The following is a 13,823-nucleotide window of genomic DNA, read 5'->3' on the forward strand; positions in this document are numbered from 1 at the left end:
TGAGCTATACCTAGCAGCTAGGGACTATGTCTCGGGTTCTGCATTTTATATTGATTTTGCTCTTGAGAGCATTGTACTGGACTTGTTTTCAATAGAGACTTGCCTTAAAATAAAAAAACCAAATTTGGATCTCTTTAGCCACCTACATTAACTTGTGTCATTCTGTGTTAGCTCCCATACCTGCTGTTTGCACTTAAAAGTGCACATTAGTTTCCTTCAGAGTCCTGAAAATATTAAACCTCTAATGTAAATCCATCACCTCTGACTCTTTTTTTAACAGTGGACTTATACCCACTAGAAGATCACATATTAGTACCCATGAACTGGGTCACTTTTTAAAACACCCAGGCTGAGATTAAATGAAAGTGAATGTGGATAAACATATTTTTAAATGTGTGGTTTTATAACTGGAAATAAAATTGAACATCCTAAGTGACTGTCCTACTCATTATGAAGTAAGCATTGCTTAGAAAATGTATTAATCATACTTGTAAAAAGTATGAAGCAGTGGACTTAATAACGTTCGGTGTCTAGGAGATGGATTTGTATTCAGGGCACGAGATTATAAACTTCCAGATTTAGTCTTAACTCTGACTGGCTTTCTTGCTTTTCCTTGAGTTGTAAGACTTTTAAAAACATTATAAACACTGTAGGCTTAAATAAAAGCCAGGGGAATTAAACGCTGCAGGCTTAAATAAAAGTTAGGGGAATTAAGCATGTTGAATCTGTTAGGTCTGAACTGCTTCAAATGAGAGAGAGTTGGGACAGAAAGTGGTGGATAAGCTGTAGTTAAGAAAGGGTTAAACTTAAAGAGCGAGTCTTACAGTGGAAAAATAATAAAGAAGCAGAGCTTAGTTATTTCTTAATGGATTGTTGTAAGAGAGGGTGATCTTGTTGGGCCTATATGGGAGCGAGCCTCCCAGATTACGATGAGGAAAGTATATTAGACACGATGAAAAGGTTTAATTTTTTAGTTTCCAGGAATATAGCTCGAATGGAACAGCACAAGTTGAGAGTGAATATGAAAGAAGAATGATGTCTGTATTTAATCATGTACTGGAAGAACTGGAATCCCTCAACAGGAAGTATGCTCCTGTGTCTTACTTGGCAAGTAACGGCTTTAAATGTGTATTCTGTAGAAAAGATTCCAAAAACTGGACAACTCCATATATCTATGGTGGTCAAGAAACTGAAGACCACACTCAATTAACGTAACCTCTTACTGGCACAGATGGTCTCTATGAAGACTCACTACTTCAAAAATACTTCAAAAAAGGTTTTGCTAAGGCATCTGTAACTTTACTGGTCTGATTAAAAATAATATTTTCAAAATTCTGATACTAAGAACATAGCTGATGTTCATAAGATACCTAAAAGTAGTGTCAAATCTCTGTCAGATCTCTTGCCACACTCATTCAAATACTGAAGTGCATTCTCTTTTTTCACGCTGTTGGTCGTGAAGGAATTTTTCCCCTGCTATACACAGTGCTGGAGGGTCTAGCACTAGCCTAGCTTCAGTCACTGAGCTATTGGCAGTTAATACTGCGTGAGTATAGCGTTTCTCTTATCAGCGCAGGTCATCAGAGAACACAATGTAAAGTGTGCTAAATGCAAACAGTGAGCTGATAACATTCTTCTTTACCTGGCTAGTGTGGTTTTGTCTTTTACTGTTAGTGACCATCATAAAGCTGAAGTGCATGTTGATGGGAACACGGTAGTTCATTTGTCATGGCTGGCACCTATTTGCCTTGTTTCTAAATTCAGTCCTTACTGATTACACAACTCATTCTTCTCTTCTATTTGGAAAACATAGCAAAGGTAAACCCTGTAAACTTAGTTGTCACTGGCTCCATTTCAGTGCAGCTCAATGACTAGTAGTGCTGCCTTTGTTCATCTGAGCCAGAAGAATTGTATAGTGCAGTGGGGAAAGGAAGAGTAGACAAGAGGCTTAAAATGTAATTACTGCACCATGTTAAGTTGTAGTAGAAGCCAGTCTTGTTTGCTTGGAGAGGAATTGGTGTTTATTTGAGAGTTTGTGTCTGAAGGCTTTGTGTATGAGTGTTTCAAGCAGATCCTGCTCTGCTGACTCCTAACACTAGAACTGAAATGATTTGGATTTGTCTTTTTCTTGGCATCTGCTTTCCAGAGCAGAATACCTTCTTCATTAAAGGCAGAATGTAAACAGAGAGGCTGAATATAGTTGCTGTCATCACAGTGGTTGTTGTCCTATGATTGTATCAATATATTTCTGGACTTCTAGTGGAAATTACTGCAGTTTCAGTACCTCAAGTGCAAGTTTTTTTCCTATGCTATCAATGCTATTTTTTTCTCAGTTGTTTTGGCTCTGTTTCTTACAGCATACAGCTTGTCTGCGCAACGCTGTCATTGCTTTGTTGAAGGTACCCCTTTCATTTCAAAGGTACTTTTTTCAGAAGCTGCAGTCTACAAGTATTAAGGTAAGTACTGCTCAAATGTGGCCTAAAATTTCGCTTTATAGAGTCTTTACTTAGTGAGTCTTACTGAAGGTCTAAAGCTTCAGCATTTTTAGTGAAGACACTTAACTGCAAATAGCGTTTGGGTTTATCTGCTAGGAATAACCTGAATAATATGTACATGATTAAGAATCACTAGGCTGTGACTTAGGCAAGTAGGATTCAATTCTTTGATTGCAAAGCCTTAAGGATAAAAATCTAACTGGATTTTTATTGATTCTGAGTCTGCAAAGCTAAATAATGTTCTAGTCCTGAGAAGGCAACTTTTATAAATTCGTATTGTTTTTCCTTTTTCTTTAAAAAGCAATGTTTACTATCTTGAAAGAAAATTTATCGGCTGACTGACTAAGAATGGCTATATGAGACCTTCAGTGGTTTCTTTTGTTGTTGTTTTTTTTTCTTTTTTTTTACTCAAGTACTCCTTTTTTTTTCTGGGAAAAATGAAAGCCTTAAGACTTTTAATATGTAGTTTTAGTGCGTTTTACTACTTTGTTTAGCTTAATATACTTACCTGTGGCTATTTTGTAGAATACTTTTTCTGCTGCTTTTGAAGAAGTGCAATTAATGAAACTGATATAAAGACCACATCTGATATTGCTGATGAGGTTTATTAATCATTATAGTAACAAGTTTCAGATATAAGATCTGTGTTTCCATTTGCTGATTTCCCAACCAAAGCCCTCCTTGGAAGTTTTTCTCTTAGATGTTCTGTTTCATCCTTGAATTGTTTGCTTTTCTGGAAGTATAGAATTACATTTTAGTTTGTTTTCTTGTGTTTCAGCTTGCTCTATCCCCATCTCCAAGGAACCCAGCAGAACCTATCGCGGTACAGAACAATCAGCAATTGGCCCTAAAGGTGGAAGGAGTGGTTCAGCACGGATCTAAACCAGGCCTTTTCCGTAAAATCCAATCGGTCTGTCTAAATGTCTCTTCAGTGCTGCAGAGCAAATCTGGACAAGACTATAAGGTATGAAGAGGACAGAGCCAGAACAAGTCTTAAACTTTCTTGCTGCATGTTCCTGCTCTTTTGTTTGGCTCTGATTAGCAGAATTTTCAGGTTGAAATGAACGGGTGATTCTGTAATCCTCTAACTCTTTACAGTTTATGTTCAAGCACTGGCCATAGCTAAGCATAGTGCACGGAAGGGATCTGGGATTTTTAAGTCTACTGCATGATGATGCCTTTTTAGTAACAGCTTTTCTTCCAAACAAAAGAGGCTTTGCAATGTTCAGAACAAGTCATTAGGAATCTGCTTGAGATCAGGAAAATTCAGCCTAGGTCCATATCATATGAAACTCCAAAGGGAAATAAATGCAGGAGTAGATTATTCTCTACCATGTAGTCTCTAGAACTTCTTTATCCTCATTCTAAGGTTTTTTTTGTTTGTTTATGGAAAGTGGGAGGACAGGCTGTCCAAATCAAATAGCACCTGAGGAGATACATACTAAATTCAAGTCGACAGTTTTATCAAAGATTGCATGTCTGAAGTTCAGATTCTGCTAACATGTGACATGTGGTGAAAGGCCTGTTTTGGTAGGTTTTGAGATTGGTGTTTTCGTTTGTTTCGTTGTTTGGGGTTTTTTAGGGGGGAAAATGGGGAGGAAAAAAAATGTCAGCTGCTTCTAAAAGAAAAACAGGACTAGGAGGTGAGTAATGTTTGTCTGACTTGTATTACTCTGTGGAAAACTAGAACCTCTGGGAGAAAAAAGGACTTGTTAACTACCTTGCCTCTGTAAATAGATATAAAAGTATCTCATTAATGGATGAAAAAGCTTGTCAAGCTGACTCAAACACACACATGCATTGGTTTAGGAAAATTGAGGATGAAGGTTTTTCTGTTTTTTTTTTTCTCTCCTTCAAATGGAGAGCAGAAAACTTGTTTTAACAGATTTATATAAAATGGCATTTTAACCTTCCATGTGTTCTCAGATTCCTATTGACAACATGACCAATGAAATGGAGCAGAGAGTGGAACCACACAACGACTACTTCAGCACTCAGTTTCTGTTAAACTTTGTGATACTTGGCACCCACAACATCACTGTAGAGTCCTCTGTAATAGATTCAAATGGTATTGTCTGGAAAACTGGGCCTAAAACAACTATTTTTGTTAAATCTCTTGAGGATCCATACTCCCAGCAGGTTCGTCTTCAGCAACAGCAAGGACAGCCGCCATCACAGCAGCAACAGCAAAGAACAGCATACTCACGGTTTTGATTCCCAGAAGTGACACTGTCTTGCTCAATGGTATTACAGCTTTTCCTGGACACTTTTTCTTGAAGACCTACAATTTTAATCTCCTAGAAAGTCTCAGGTGCCAATTTGTTGCTTTTAAAATTATCTGGGGTAAACGTGACCTTGATTCAGCAGAGACAAGTCTGTTCAAATTTGGAGTCGTGCTTTTAATACAAGAACTTCTACGTGATCTCTTCACTTCTTTTTACAAACCTGTTGCAGCAAGCTCCACAAACTTTGATAGCAGGGGACAGTAAGAGCTCTTTTGACTAGTACTTTCCATCCTTTCTTTTTTTTTGAAGCACATAGGTTCTAATGTTAGGCTCACGGGACATTGGTAAACACTTTGCCTAATTAATACAGAACTGAGCGTAATACCAAGTCTGTATCTTGTTAATGTGAAGTAATTGGCAGAGCTATCCAGAGATTTTTTTCTGACATTTTAATAGCAACTTCCGGTATTTGGCTGGTCTGTGTGTATTATTACAATTCATCAGCACCATTTAATGCATGCGTATGAAAGAAAGAAGTTGGCGGCTCATACCTAGTCATTGTAGAGGGAAGAGAATGCTTGAGGGGTTGCTGTCTGGGGAGTCTTACAAGAGGTAGGAATTTTACAGGTGGGAACAATAACTATTTCTCAGATGATATAGAAAAGATTACTTTGTTGTTTTTAAATCTCCATGTGTCTGTATTTCTGAAGGCTTTGGTTTTGTTGTTTTTTTTTTCTCTTTTAAGAGGGAAGTTAACTTGCAAATTGTCATTTATTTTAACTGCTTTGTTTTTTAAAAAGGAATTTTATATACCAAAGCTTTGTAATCTTGTGTACTCTTTGACCAATGTAGTAATCTTAATTGTTATTTTTACAGGATAACTTGAAGGAGAATTTTGCCAATACTAGAAATTGATTCAGAATATTTTTGGAAATATACTGCTTCATACATAGTTTTTATGCTTCCTTTCAGACATAGAAGTCTGAACTCTGCCTATGTCTGGACTCTCAGGCAACAGATCACATAACATGTCCTTCACCTGGTTCTCATAAATAATCTCTACTTACTACTCTGAGGGAAACTAGGACCCACTTGCATAGGGAGGAGGAAGCATGGCACTTATTACAGACTTCAGTTTGTAAATGGTTTAATCTCTCTCATTGGAGCAGAGATTTTTATTGTTATTTTCTCAGTATATTCCTAGGATACTGTTATTTCTTCAAGTTGATTTCACTGTAGAAGCTGACTAAAGCTTGCAGGTCGTGCTTGCTTTATATGCAGAAAATATGATAATGAATTGTTGCAAGCCTAAGTTTCTTTGGCATAGCTGGATAAAGAATCGTTTTTGCTGTGTTTTCCTGTAACAGTTGCTTAAGAAATCAACTTTCTTCCTCTTGGCTTGAGTCTACAAAAAAAAAAAAGAAACAGAAGTGATCGTGGTAGATTTCATAATATCTTGGTCAGGCTATAATCCTAAGCAGAAAAGATAATTGGGATGCAAGATGGAAATAGACTCGCAAAATTGGTGAAAAATTCACCAGCATAGCTACACATAGTTACATGGTCCAGAAAGAGATGATTCATGTAGTGTTGTGCATGCAGTCTGTCTGAAGATCTGAACTGTTTGCGGTTGGTTAGGTTTTTTTCATTAAACTCATAGATTGATGTCTTAACCACAAAACCCTCCTTATTGTAATGTGCAAAAAAAAAACCCAAACAAACCTCAGAGGTCAAACAATTTAATTTTTTTTTTTTTATCCTGCATAATGAATGTGTGTTTCTTGCTCTGTTATTGACAAATATGTTGCTGGAAACCTGTGATGGCGGCATTCCAAAACAACTCAGAAATGAAAGGAAATTTCCACATTGAGGAACAAACTTTTCTCGTAAGTCATACGATGTTCACAGTGCATAGCTAAACTTATGAGAAGCCTAGTAGAAGAAAACTTATCCAGGGAAAGCCCTGACCTGGCATGGGGCTTTATTGTTTGCAAGCCAGTAAGATTAACCCTGTTGCAGCTGAAAAAATTGTTCCTTCCCCAAACAAGTTTGTTCATCTGATTTGAGAGGCCTCTGTAACTCCAGGAACTTGTATCAATTTTGAAGCCAAGTAAATAATAACTGAGGTCTGAAAATCTGGATGTTAGGCATGGGAGATTGCAAGGTGAGGGTAAATGTCTTCTGGAAAATAGCAAGGAGTATTTACTGGAAATTAGTTTGTGTGGGAAGGTGGCTTGCTTTGCAAGTATCTGAATTTCTTACAAATTCTGAAGAATTTATCATGCTAGCTCATTTGCAGGTTAGTTACATGTGCATGCTGATCAGGAAAGACCCTGGACCTGTTACTAAATTGTCCTTTTACGTAAGCACAGTGTTTTATATTTTGTGGGGTTTGTAGTGAGGTTATTGTTTGGGTGTTTTTGTTTTCAAACATAGTGTATTTTTATTCCTAATACACTTAGAAATACACTTTGCAAACAGGAACTAAGATTTTCATAGAAATCAATGACTCAGACTGCCCAAAGAGAAGTGAGGAAGGGTGTTACAGATGCAGCAATGTACAGAAAGCTGCTGTTGGAGCTATCAGCAGTGAATGTGATCCTTGACTGTTAATAGAAGCGGGGAGGTTATCTTGCTTGAATCCTGCATTCCATTTCTGGTGCCCGTACTTAAAGATGTGCAACAAAGAATCTAGAAAGTACTTCTGTGATGTGGACAAAGTTAAATCTCCTTAGTGTTTCTCGATAAATGAAGCAGTAACCTGATCGCTATGCATAGCTGCACACTGAAAATGGAAGACAACTCAGATCTTTTTCACTTACTGGCAAAAGAAAAGAAGTACTCAGTGGCTAGACATGCGTCTTGAGGCTGCTGCTAGGAATTCAAACAACAAAAAGGCTTATGCAGGCAGCTACATCATTATCTAGTCTTAATGATTAGGATATGCTTTCATCTAGCTTTGATAAATTCTTGGGCTGGGGAAGGGTGGAGATGATCAAATTAAGATGATTGGTGGTATTCATAACATGTGCAGTTCTGCATTAAGCCAGTAGTAATTGGTGCTTAGGCTCTAGAATTCAACCTGGCTTCTCCATGGATGATGTAGCCAGTTACTCTCGGAAGTACTTACTACTCACATTCTTGTGAACCTGTGCTCAGACATACCAGAAAGTGTAATTTCTAGATTCCTGGCTGATCTCTTGCTCAAGGCAACGTGGAACTCAACAAGGGGTAGAGAAGGAATTTTGTCTGTCAGATTCTGCCTTCCTTTGGAATTCAGAGTGTAATTTCCTGTTAAGGTCATTTAAGTATGTTTCATAAGTGATTCCCTGAAGTTGCACTCATCATGGGTTTTCATGGCATCTCAGATTTCCCTTTCTTCCCATTTTTGTTTCCTTGGATATGCACTCATTATATGTGAGGACTGAAATGCTTTAATTTAGCTAAGCTTTCTGTATTTCATAGTGAATATATGTGTATCTTTGACTTAAATCCTGTGAAACTACCTAGGAATTGGACACGTCTAGAAGCAAGTTCAATGGTCCTTTAAACATATGCATAAACTTTAAAAATTATTTTCTTTAGTGATGTCACAACTTTAGCTTAAAAAATGTATTGAAGGAATTTATAGGATTTGAATGATTTTATATTGCATTCCTAAAATCCCTTTGGAATGATAGTCTCTGTGTGTGTATGTATATAGAGAAAGAGGGATCTCGTACAACACACTATGGAAGCATCTTGCCTTCAAAGTAGCTGTATTTCTTTTCTGGCTGTCATCTTTCTGCTGGCCTATAGTGCTTTGCTGTCTCCTTCGTCAGCATATTTACACACGTGCCCTTTTAATTATTAGCAGAATCTTCTCAAAACAATCTGTTCCTTTAGTGGCAGTGCAGGTGTAGTCATGTGTCCGCATTGTCCAAAGCAAGAAGGGGAAAAAATAAAGGAGGGTAGAGGAAGGGGGAGATAGCAACCCTGCTAGGTGACAAAGCAATTTTGAGTTGAGTAGGGGCCCAAGAACTGGTAGTTCTCTCTGCTTGACTGCTGTAAGCCAGCATCCAGCACTATTGCAGCTGCTCTTGCTTCACCCACATAGATGCTTTCAAGGACACAATCTTAGATGCTAAGCAAAAGGAGACTTTTACAGAACCTTGGCCTATTAACTTCCAAAGCAGAGAGAGTGATAGAGACAAAAGCACTGCTTAAAAGCAAGGGGAAAAACAAGTGTTACATTGCTTTGCTTACAGGATATATTATGCAGTGTTGCAGTTACCTTTTCCCCATGTGAATTTTTAAGCCAGGTGGTGGTTGTTTTGTTACCGGGAAACAAGTCAATCTTAGTGATGACCCTAGATAGCTCCTGTGTTCTTTGTACTCCAAGGGACATCTATCTGAGAAACAGCAGCTGCTCAAATTTGCTAATTAAGTCACAGATTACATTTATTTCAGTGAGCCATCATCCCAGTTGTTCTGCCCACTTCAGAAAGTTGCTCTACTCTGTTGATTGTCACCATAGTGCTGAGAAATAGGAAGTATCTTCTTGGTGTTCTCATTTGCTTTTAGGATAAAGTCTTTATCTACCTCTTGCATGCTCACCTCAAAGCAACACTATCAAAGTTAAGGACAGCTTGGCTGTGTGTTAATGGAGTTTCCAATTAGCCACAGCCTCCTATTTTAAGCATCTTGGGCAAGCTAAGAAGAGCCTTCAGTGAATTTTGAGGGAAAAAAAAAGTCTTTCTCAGGCTAGAAAGAGCCTGTGGCAATGTCTTAAACTCTTTAGTCTACTGGACACCTAACTGTAGTAAAGAGCTGATTTTTCTTTTTGTCAGTTCTGAACCAGTGATGACGTAGAGCAGTCAAGGAGATACTGCAGCTCCTCTGTTGTGGAGAAATAAAACTTAGACCACTTCACAGTCTTAAAACTTAGACCACTTCACAGACTTAATTTTTTTTTTTTTTTAATGGATAGGGAGTCTTACATGCACATTCCATCAGATTTTAGTTTGATGGGGTTTTCAAGAAGTCTTTTAAAACTCTGATTAATAAAAGCAATTGTTTGGAGTTTTTTATAGGTATGAGTGGTGACTACAAAGCTTCAAAGAAGATAAAAAGATGACTTGTGTGAGTTGGCTGATGTAAAATACCTTTGCTCAACTATTTAAGCATGTGACTTGCTGGCAGCCCGTCTTAGAGATCCCTTTCCTGCTTACTAAAGTACTACATTTAGGAATGCAGTTAATTTGAAACTAATAGCTGTCCATGGTTAACACATAGCTTCTAAGTACAGGGCAAAACTACTGAGTAACAGCTGAACTAGAAGAGACCATGATAAACATCAAATGAATGGTATGTGGATGGGCGGACTCTGCCACGGTGAATCTTCAGGATACAGTTTTGTGCTTCACTTAACACAGTCTAGGTGTGTGGTGTTGCTGAAAGGCACTCTCTGCTGCTTATTCCTGCCTCTGTCTTTGCTCTTTGCATCAGATCATGAGTTTATCCAGTTAAAATTGTTTCATTTTGCTAGGGTGTTTTTTCAGCTGAATCAGCAGGTTTGTATTGGCTGACTGTACAGCCATTTAATCAACAGAGCTGATACAAGTAGAGTGCTGGGGAAGACGTATGGTGTGTCCCAGAAGTAATAATAATCAACTGTTGGACTGACTGACCATGCATTTGTGGTATATTTCTGTATTTAACACAAGTCTGGAGGGAACAATCTGCTCACATATATCTGAACTGTGGCATTTCTGCATGGCCAGTTTGAGAGGGCAGAGATCACTGCAGTAGTTACCAGCCAGTTGTCTGGCCTTCCCATCTGCTGTGAGTCACCACCCATGAGGGAGGCAGCAGAAGGGAAGAAATGCTCTTTTTGAGCAGTGCATGAGGCCAAGCCTGAGGGAAGTTGTCAGTCTTTGCTCTGCAGTGGGTGAGGTGTGCTTGAACGTGTCCTGACTTGCCAGTAATGCATATGGACAGTAGCTAACAGTTGGGAGCAATGACAGCTGTTTGACTCGCCTTGTTTCACAAAATCCTAAAGCATGCAGATGTCAAGGTTCTGAGTTCACTTTATTTTTTAGTTATACTGGTGTTATTCCTACATGAACACTTTGAAATTTTTGCTAAGGCTAAGCTTTTACCACTTAGTGTTAAACCCACTGGCACTGTTTTCATGGGTGCATATTTGCAGAGATTGGTCTGTGCAAATGACAATGTTCAAACTGGATCGTTGTCCACTGAGTAAAGTGGAAAAGCAACATGGATGGAGATGTCTTGGAGCTAGTCAAGCGCCTCAGACAGATAGGAAATTCCAGGAGTTGTAATAATTCACAAAAGATGTTTTCTGACCTCTTCGGAAGGTCTCTTTCTGTCATTTAATGAGGGAGGAACAAAAGTTATTATAATTAATTATGCTAATTGTTGTAGCTCATTTAGTGAAGCCATCGTTCTGACACACTTTTTTTTCCTAAGCAGGCTGAATTGATCCTGTCTACAGTGTACAAACTCTGATAGTTTATTTCCTTTGTGTTTCTCTGTTTGTCACCAGTAAAGAATTGATGTGCCTTTTCATCCTTGCAAAGGAAAATACTGTCTGGCTGTCCTCTGTTTCCTGTGAGAGAGATGCAGAACCCTTCCTTGTTTTGCCTGTTGTAAGGGTTTATGTGTTAGTGTGGACAAAGTATTTCTGAGTTGGGTAGTAATTTCCGAGAGGATTAATTCTGGTGCATCTGGGTAGCACAGCCCACACGATGGATCCCCTAGTGAGATTTGTATTTCTGTTATCATGTATACACTAGTTTAAAAACAAAAATATACTCTGATTTTTACTCTTGGGAAAAGCGGAGTGATGTAAGTGAAACAACATAAGAATAGCTTGAAGATTGTATGTTTAGTTGTCTTCCTGATATTTTGGTCTGACCCTAAAAGAAGCACCTAGTTATTGCATGTTGGTTTTCCCATTTAAAGAAAAAAAAAAACAACCTCCTAATTCATTGTGCTTTGCTGCTCATAGTTTTAGTAATTCATTGGTCCTATGGAAGTATAAAATATCTTGCTGTTGTGAAGGGATATTTTTTAATTTTTATATAGGAAAAAGGAGGTCCCAGCCCATGACTACTGAGTGTGTTGCAATACCTATAGTAGTTCAACTTGTCAGGATAACAAAACCAGTGCAGAAGTTGCATGGCAATAATGCTTTTGAGAAAAACTCTTTAAATACCATGCTGATGTATCAATCTTTCTCTCTCTCTCTTTTTTTTTTTTTTTTTTTTTTTTTTTTTAGATTATGAAAACTTTTCTCAACAAAAAAACTGTGGTGCAGACCAGGTACTCAGGTCCAGGTCTGTCCTTTACTGATATGAGTGTACTAAATGGCAGATGGGAATGTTGATGATTCACTGAATATATTTATGTATATATGTGAACACTGCCTCACCAGAAAACAGTTTACCAAGAGTGATATAGTAACTTAAAATTTGTTTTATATAGTAACTTAAAATTTGTTTTCAGTGAAGCCCATTCTATAGCGTAAACATAGTGAGCTCTTGCTGTGACATAACAGATGGGAGAGCCCTCTGCAGTGCCTGCTTGATTACCTGGTATGTGCCTTTCTGCTTCTCTTGGGCTTTGTGTGTTCTGGACACTGCCCTCATAGTTCATAACAGCTTTTATGAGCTAATAAACTACCATCAAGTCAGCCACTGTTTACCTGTGAGGTAATCTAGTTTTTCTGATTCATGAGTTCTCACCTATGTCTGATCGCTTATCTTCTGCTGGCAGGGCATGTTCTTTGATATAAAAAGCTGCTAGGAGCTTGACGCCCTCTTCCTGCTGTAAATCTTAGACTGCTTCCAGTGGCTCCTAGGCAGCCCAGGGAGAAGTTGGCATTGACCACCTCAAATACTCTGCTATGCAATCTGAATAAATTTTTTTAAGTGCCACTTTTAATCTCTGGAGCTTTTACTTTCAGCTGCTTCTCCACAATCATGATAGCCGTAAGTCACGTTTTGCATAATCTCATTCCTCACTCTTATTTTTAGTACTTGGCTCCAGAAAGTGTGGCTTAAAAAAAAAAAAAAAAAAAGTGAAAAATACCAAAAACCAAATGTTCAGTAAAATTTGTCCTTCTGACAATATTGTTAGATGATTCAGTTAGCTTTGATTTGGCCTTCAAATGCCCAGTTTTGCTGGGCTATGCCTGACAGATTTGACCATTCATGGAGTAAGGGAACAGCAGAATATGAAACTAATAGAAACTTTACAAGCCAAGAGTCTTCCACTCAAACCTGTAGAAAAGGAAGTGCAGGCAGCCGAGGTTAGCCGTAGCACTTTAGCTGTTTGAGCACTCATTCATTTGTATCAATTTTTATTACTAGTTGCCGTGTTGGTAATAAAAAATTGGCAGCTGAAATTACAGAAGGACAGAGATGGAAAGGCTCTTGTCCAGCAAAAGAGCAGCAATCTACAGCTGTGCTGCCTGAGACGTAACTTGTTCACCAGTGATTTGGTTACTCAACAGTCTAGATGGATTCACAGGAATCAAATTTCTAAACAGAATATAGACAAAAGTTTCCTTCCATGTAGGACAAATCCTGTTAACGCTGTAGCAGTTTGACACAAGCTCTTTGCTATAGTTCTGTTTCGGACTTTTGTTAAAATGAGGTACATAATTCATGCTTAGCAGAGACAGTCAAGACCATGACTCATTTGTGCCACTCTAAAATATTAAAACTTCCAGGCAACTACAATTACGAGCCAGGCGATGGTGAAGAATCCAGTCATTGCAAAGAATGCTACTTGTGATGAATGATGTCATTATTTGAATTGTTTCTTTAATTATCTTGACTACCTAGGAGTAGAAGGAGCTACAGGTGAGTGGGCATTCCACTTACTAAAGTATTTTGGAGATGCATGAAAGCTTTGTACCTTTTCCTCAAGAATTTTAAGTCTTTAAAGCATTTGTGTGTATGTGTAAGCAACTGCTGCTCTGAAGAGGGGTGGTAGATAAAAGAAACTGGACAAATTTATACTTCTGTAATGGCAAAGATTAAAGATTAATTCTAAAATAATTTGAAAAGCTTGAGGTAGTTGAGTTTTTGAGGGG

At 38.1% G+C, this 13,823-nt stretch overlaps 1 protein-coding gene across 1 annotated transcript in view; it reads left to right on the forward strand.

Moving 5' to 3' along the window:
* Positions 1 to 13,823, forward strand: part of INTS7 (integrator complex subunit 7) — a 41,546-nt gene that overhangs the window by 19,050 nt on the left and 8,673 nt on the right. The window contains exons 17-20 of the mRNA XM_086744922.1: positions 975 to 1,107; positions 2,358 to 2,456; positions 3,274 to 3,459; positions 4,422 to 5,332. Of these exons, the coding sequence (XP_086601048.1) occupies positions 975 to 1,107; positions 2,358 to 2,456; positions 3,274 to 3,459; positions 4,422 to 4,709 (706 nt within the window). The 3' untranslated portion in view covers positions 4,710 to 5,332. The remainder of the gene's footprint in view (positions 1 to 974; positions 1,108 to 2,357; positions 2,457 to 3,273; positions 3,460 to 4,421; positions 5,333 to 13,823) is intronic.

The sequence above is a fragment of the Chlamydotis macqueenii genome, chromosome 3 (genome assembly GCF_036417535.1).
Source record: "Chlamydotis macqueenii isolate bChlMac1 chromosome 3, bChlMac1.mat, whole genome shotgun sequence".
NCBI lineage: Eukaryota > Metazoa > Chordata > Aves > Otidiformes > Otididae > Chlamydotis > Chlamydotis macqueenii.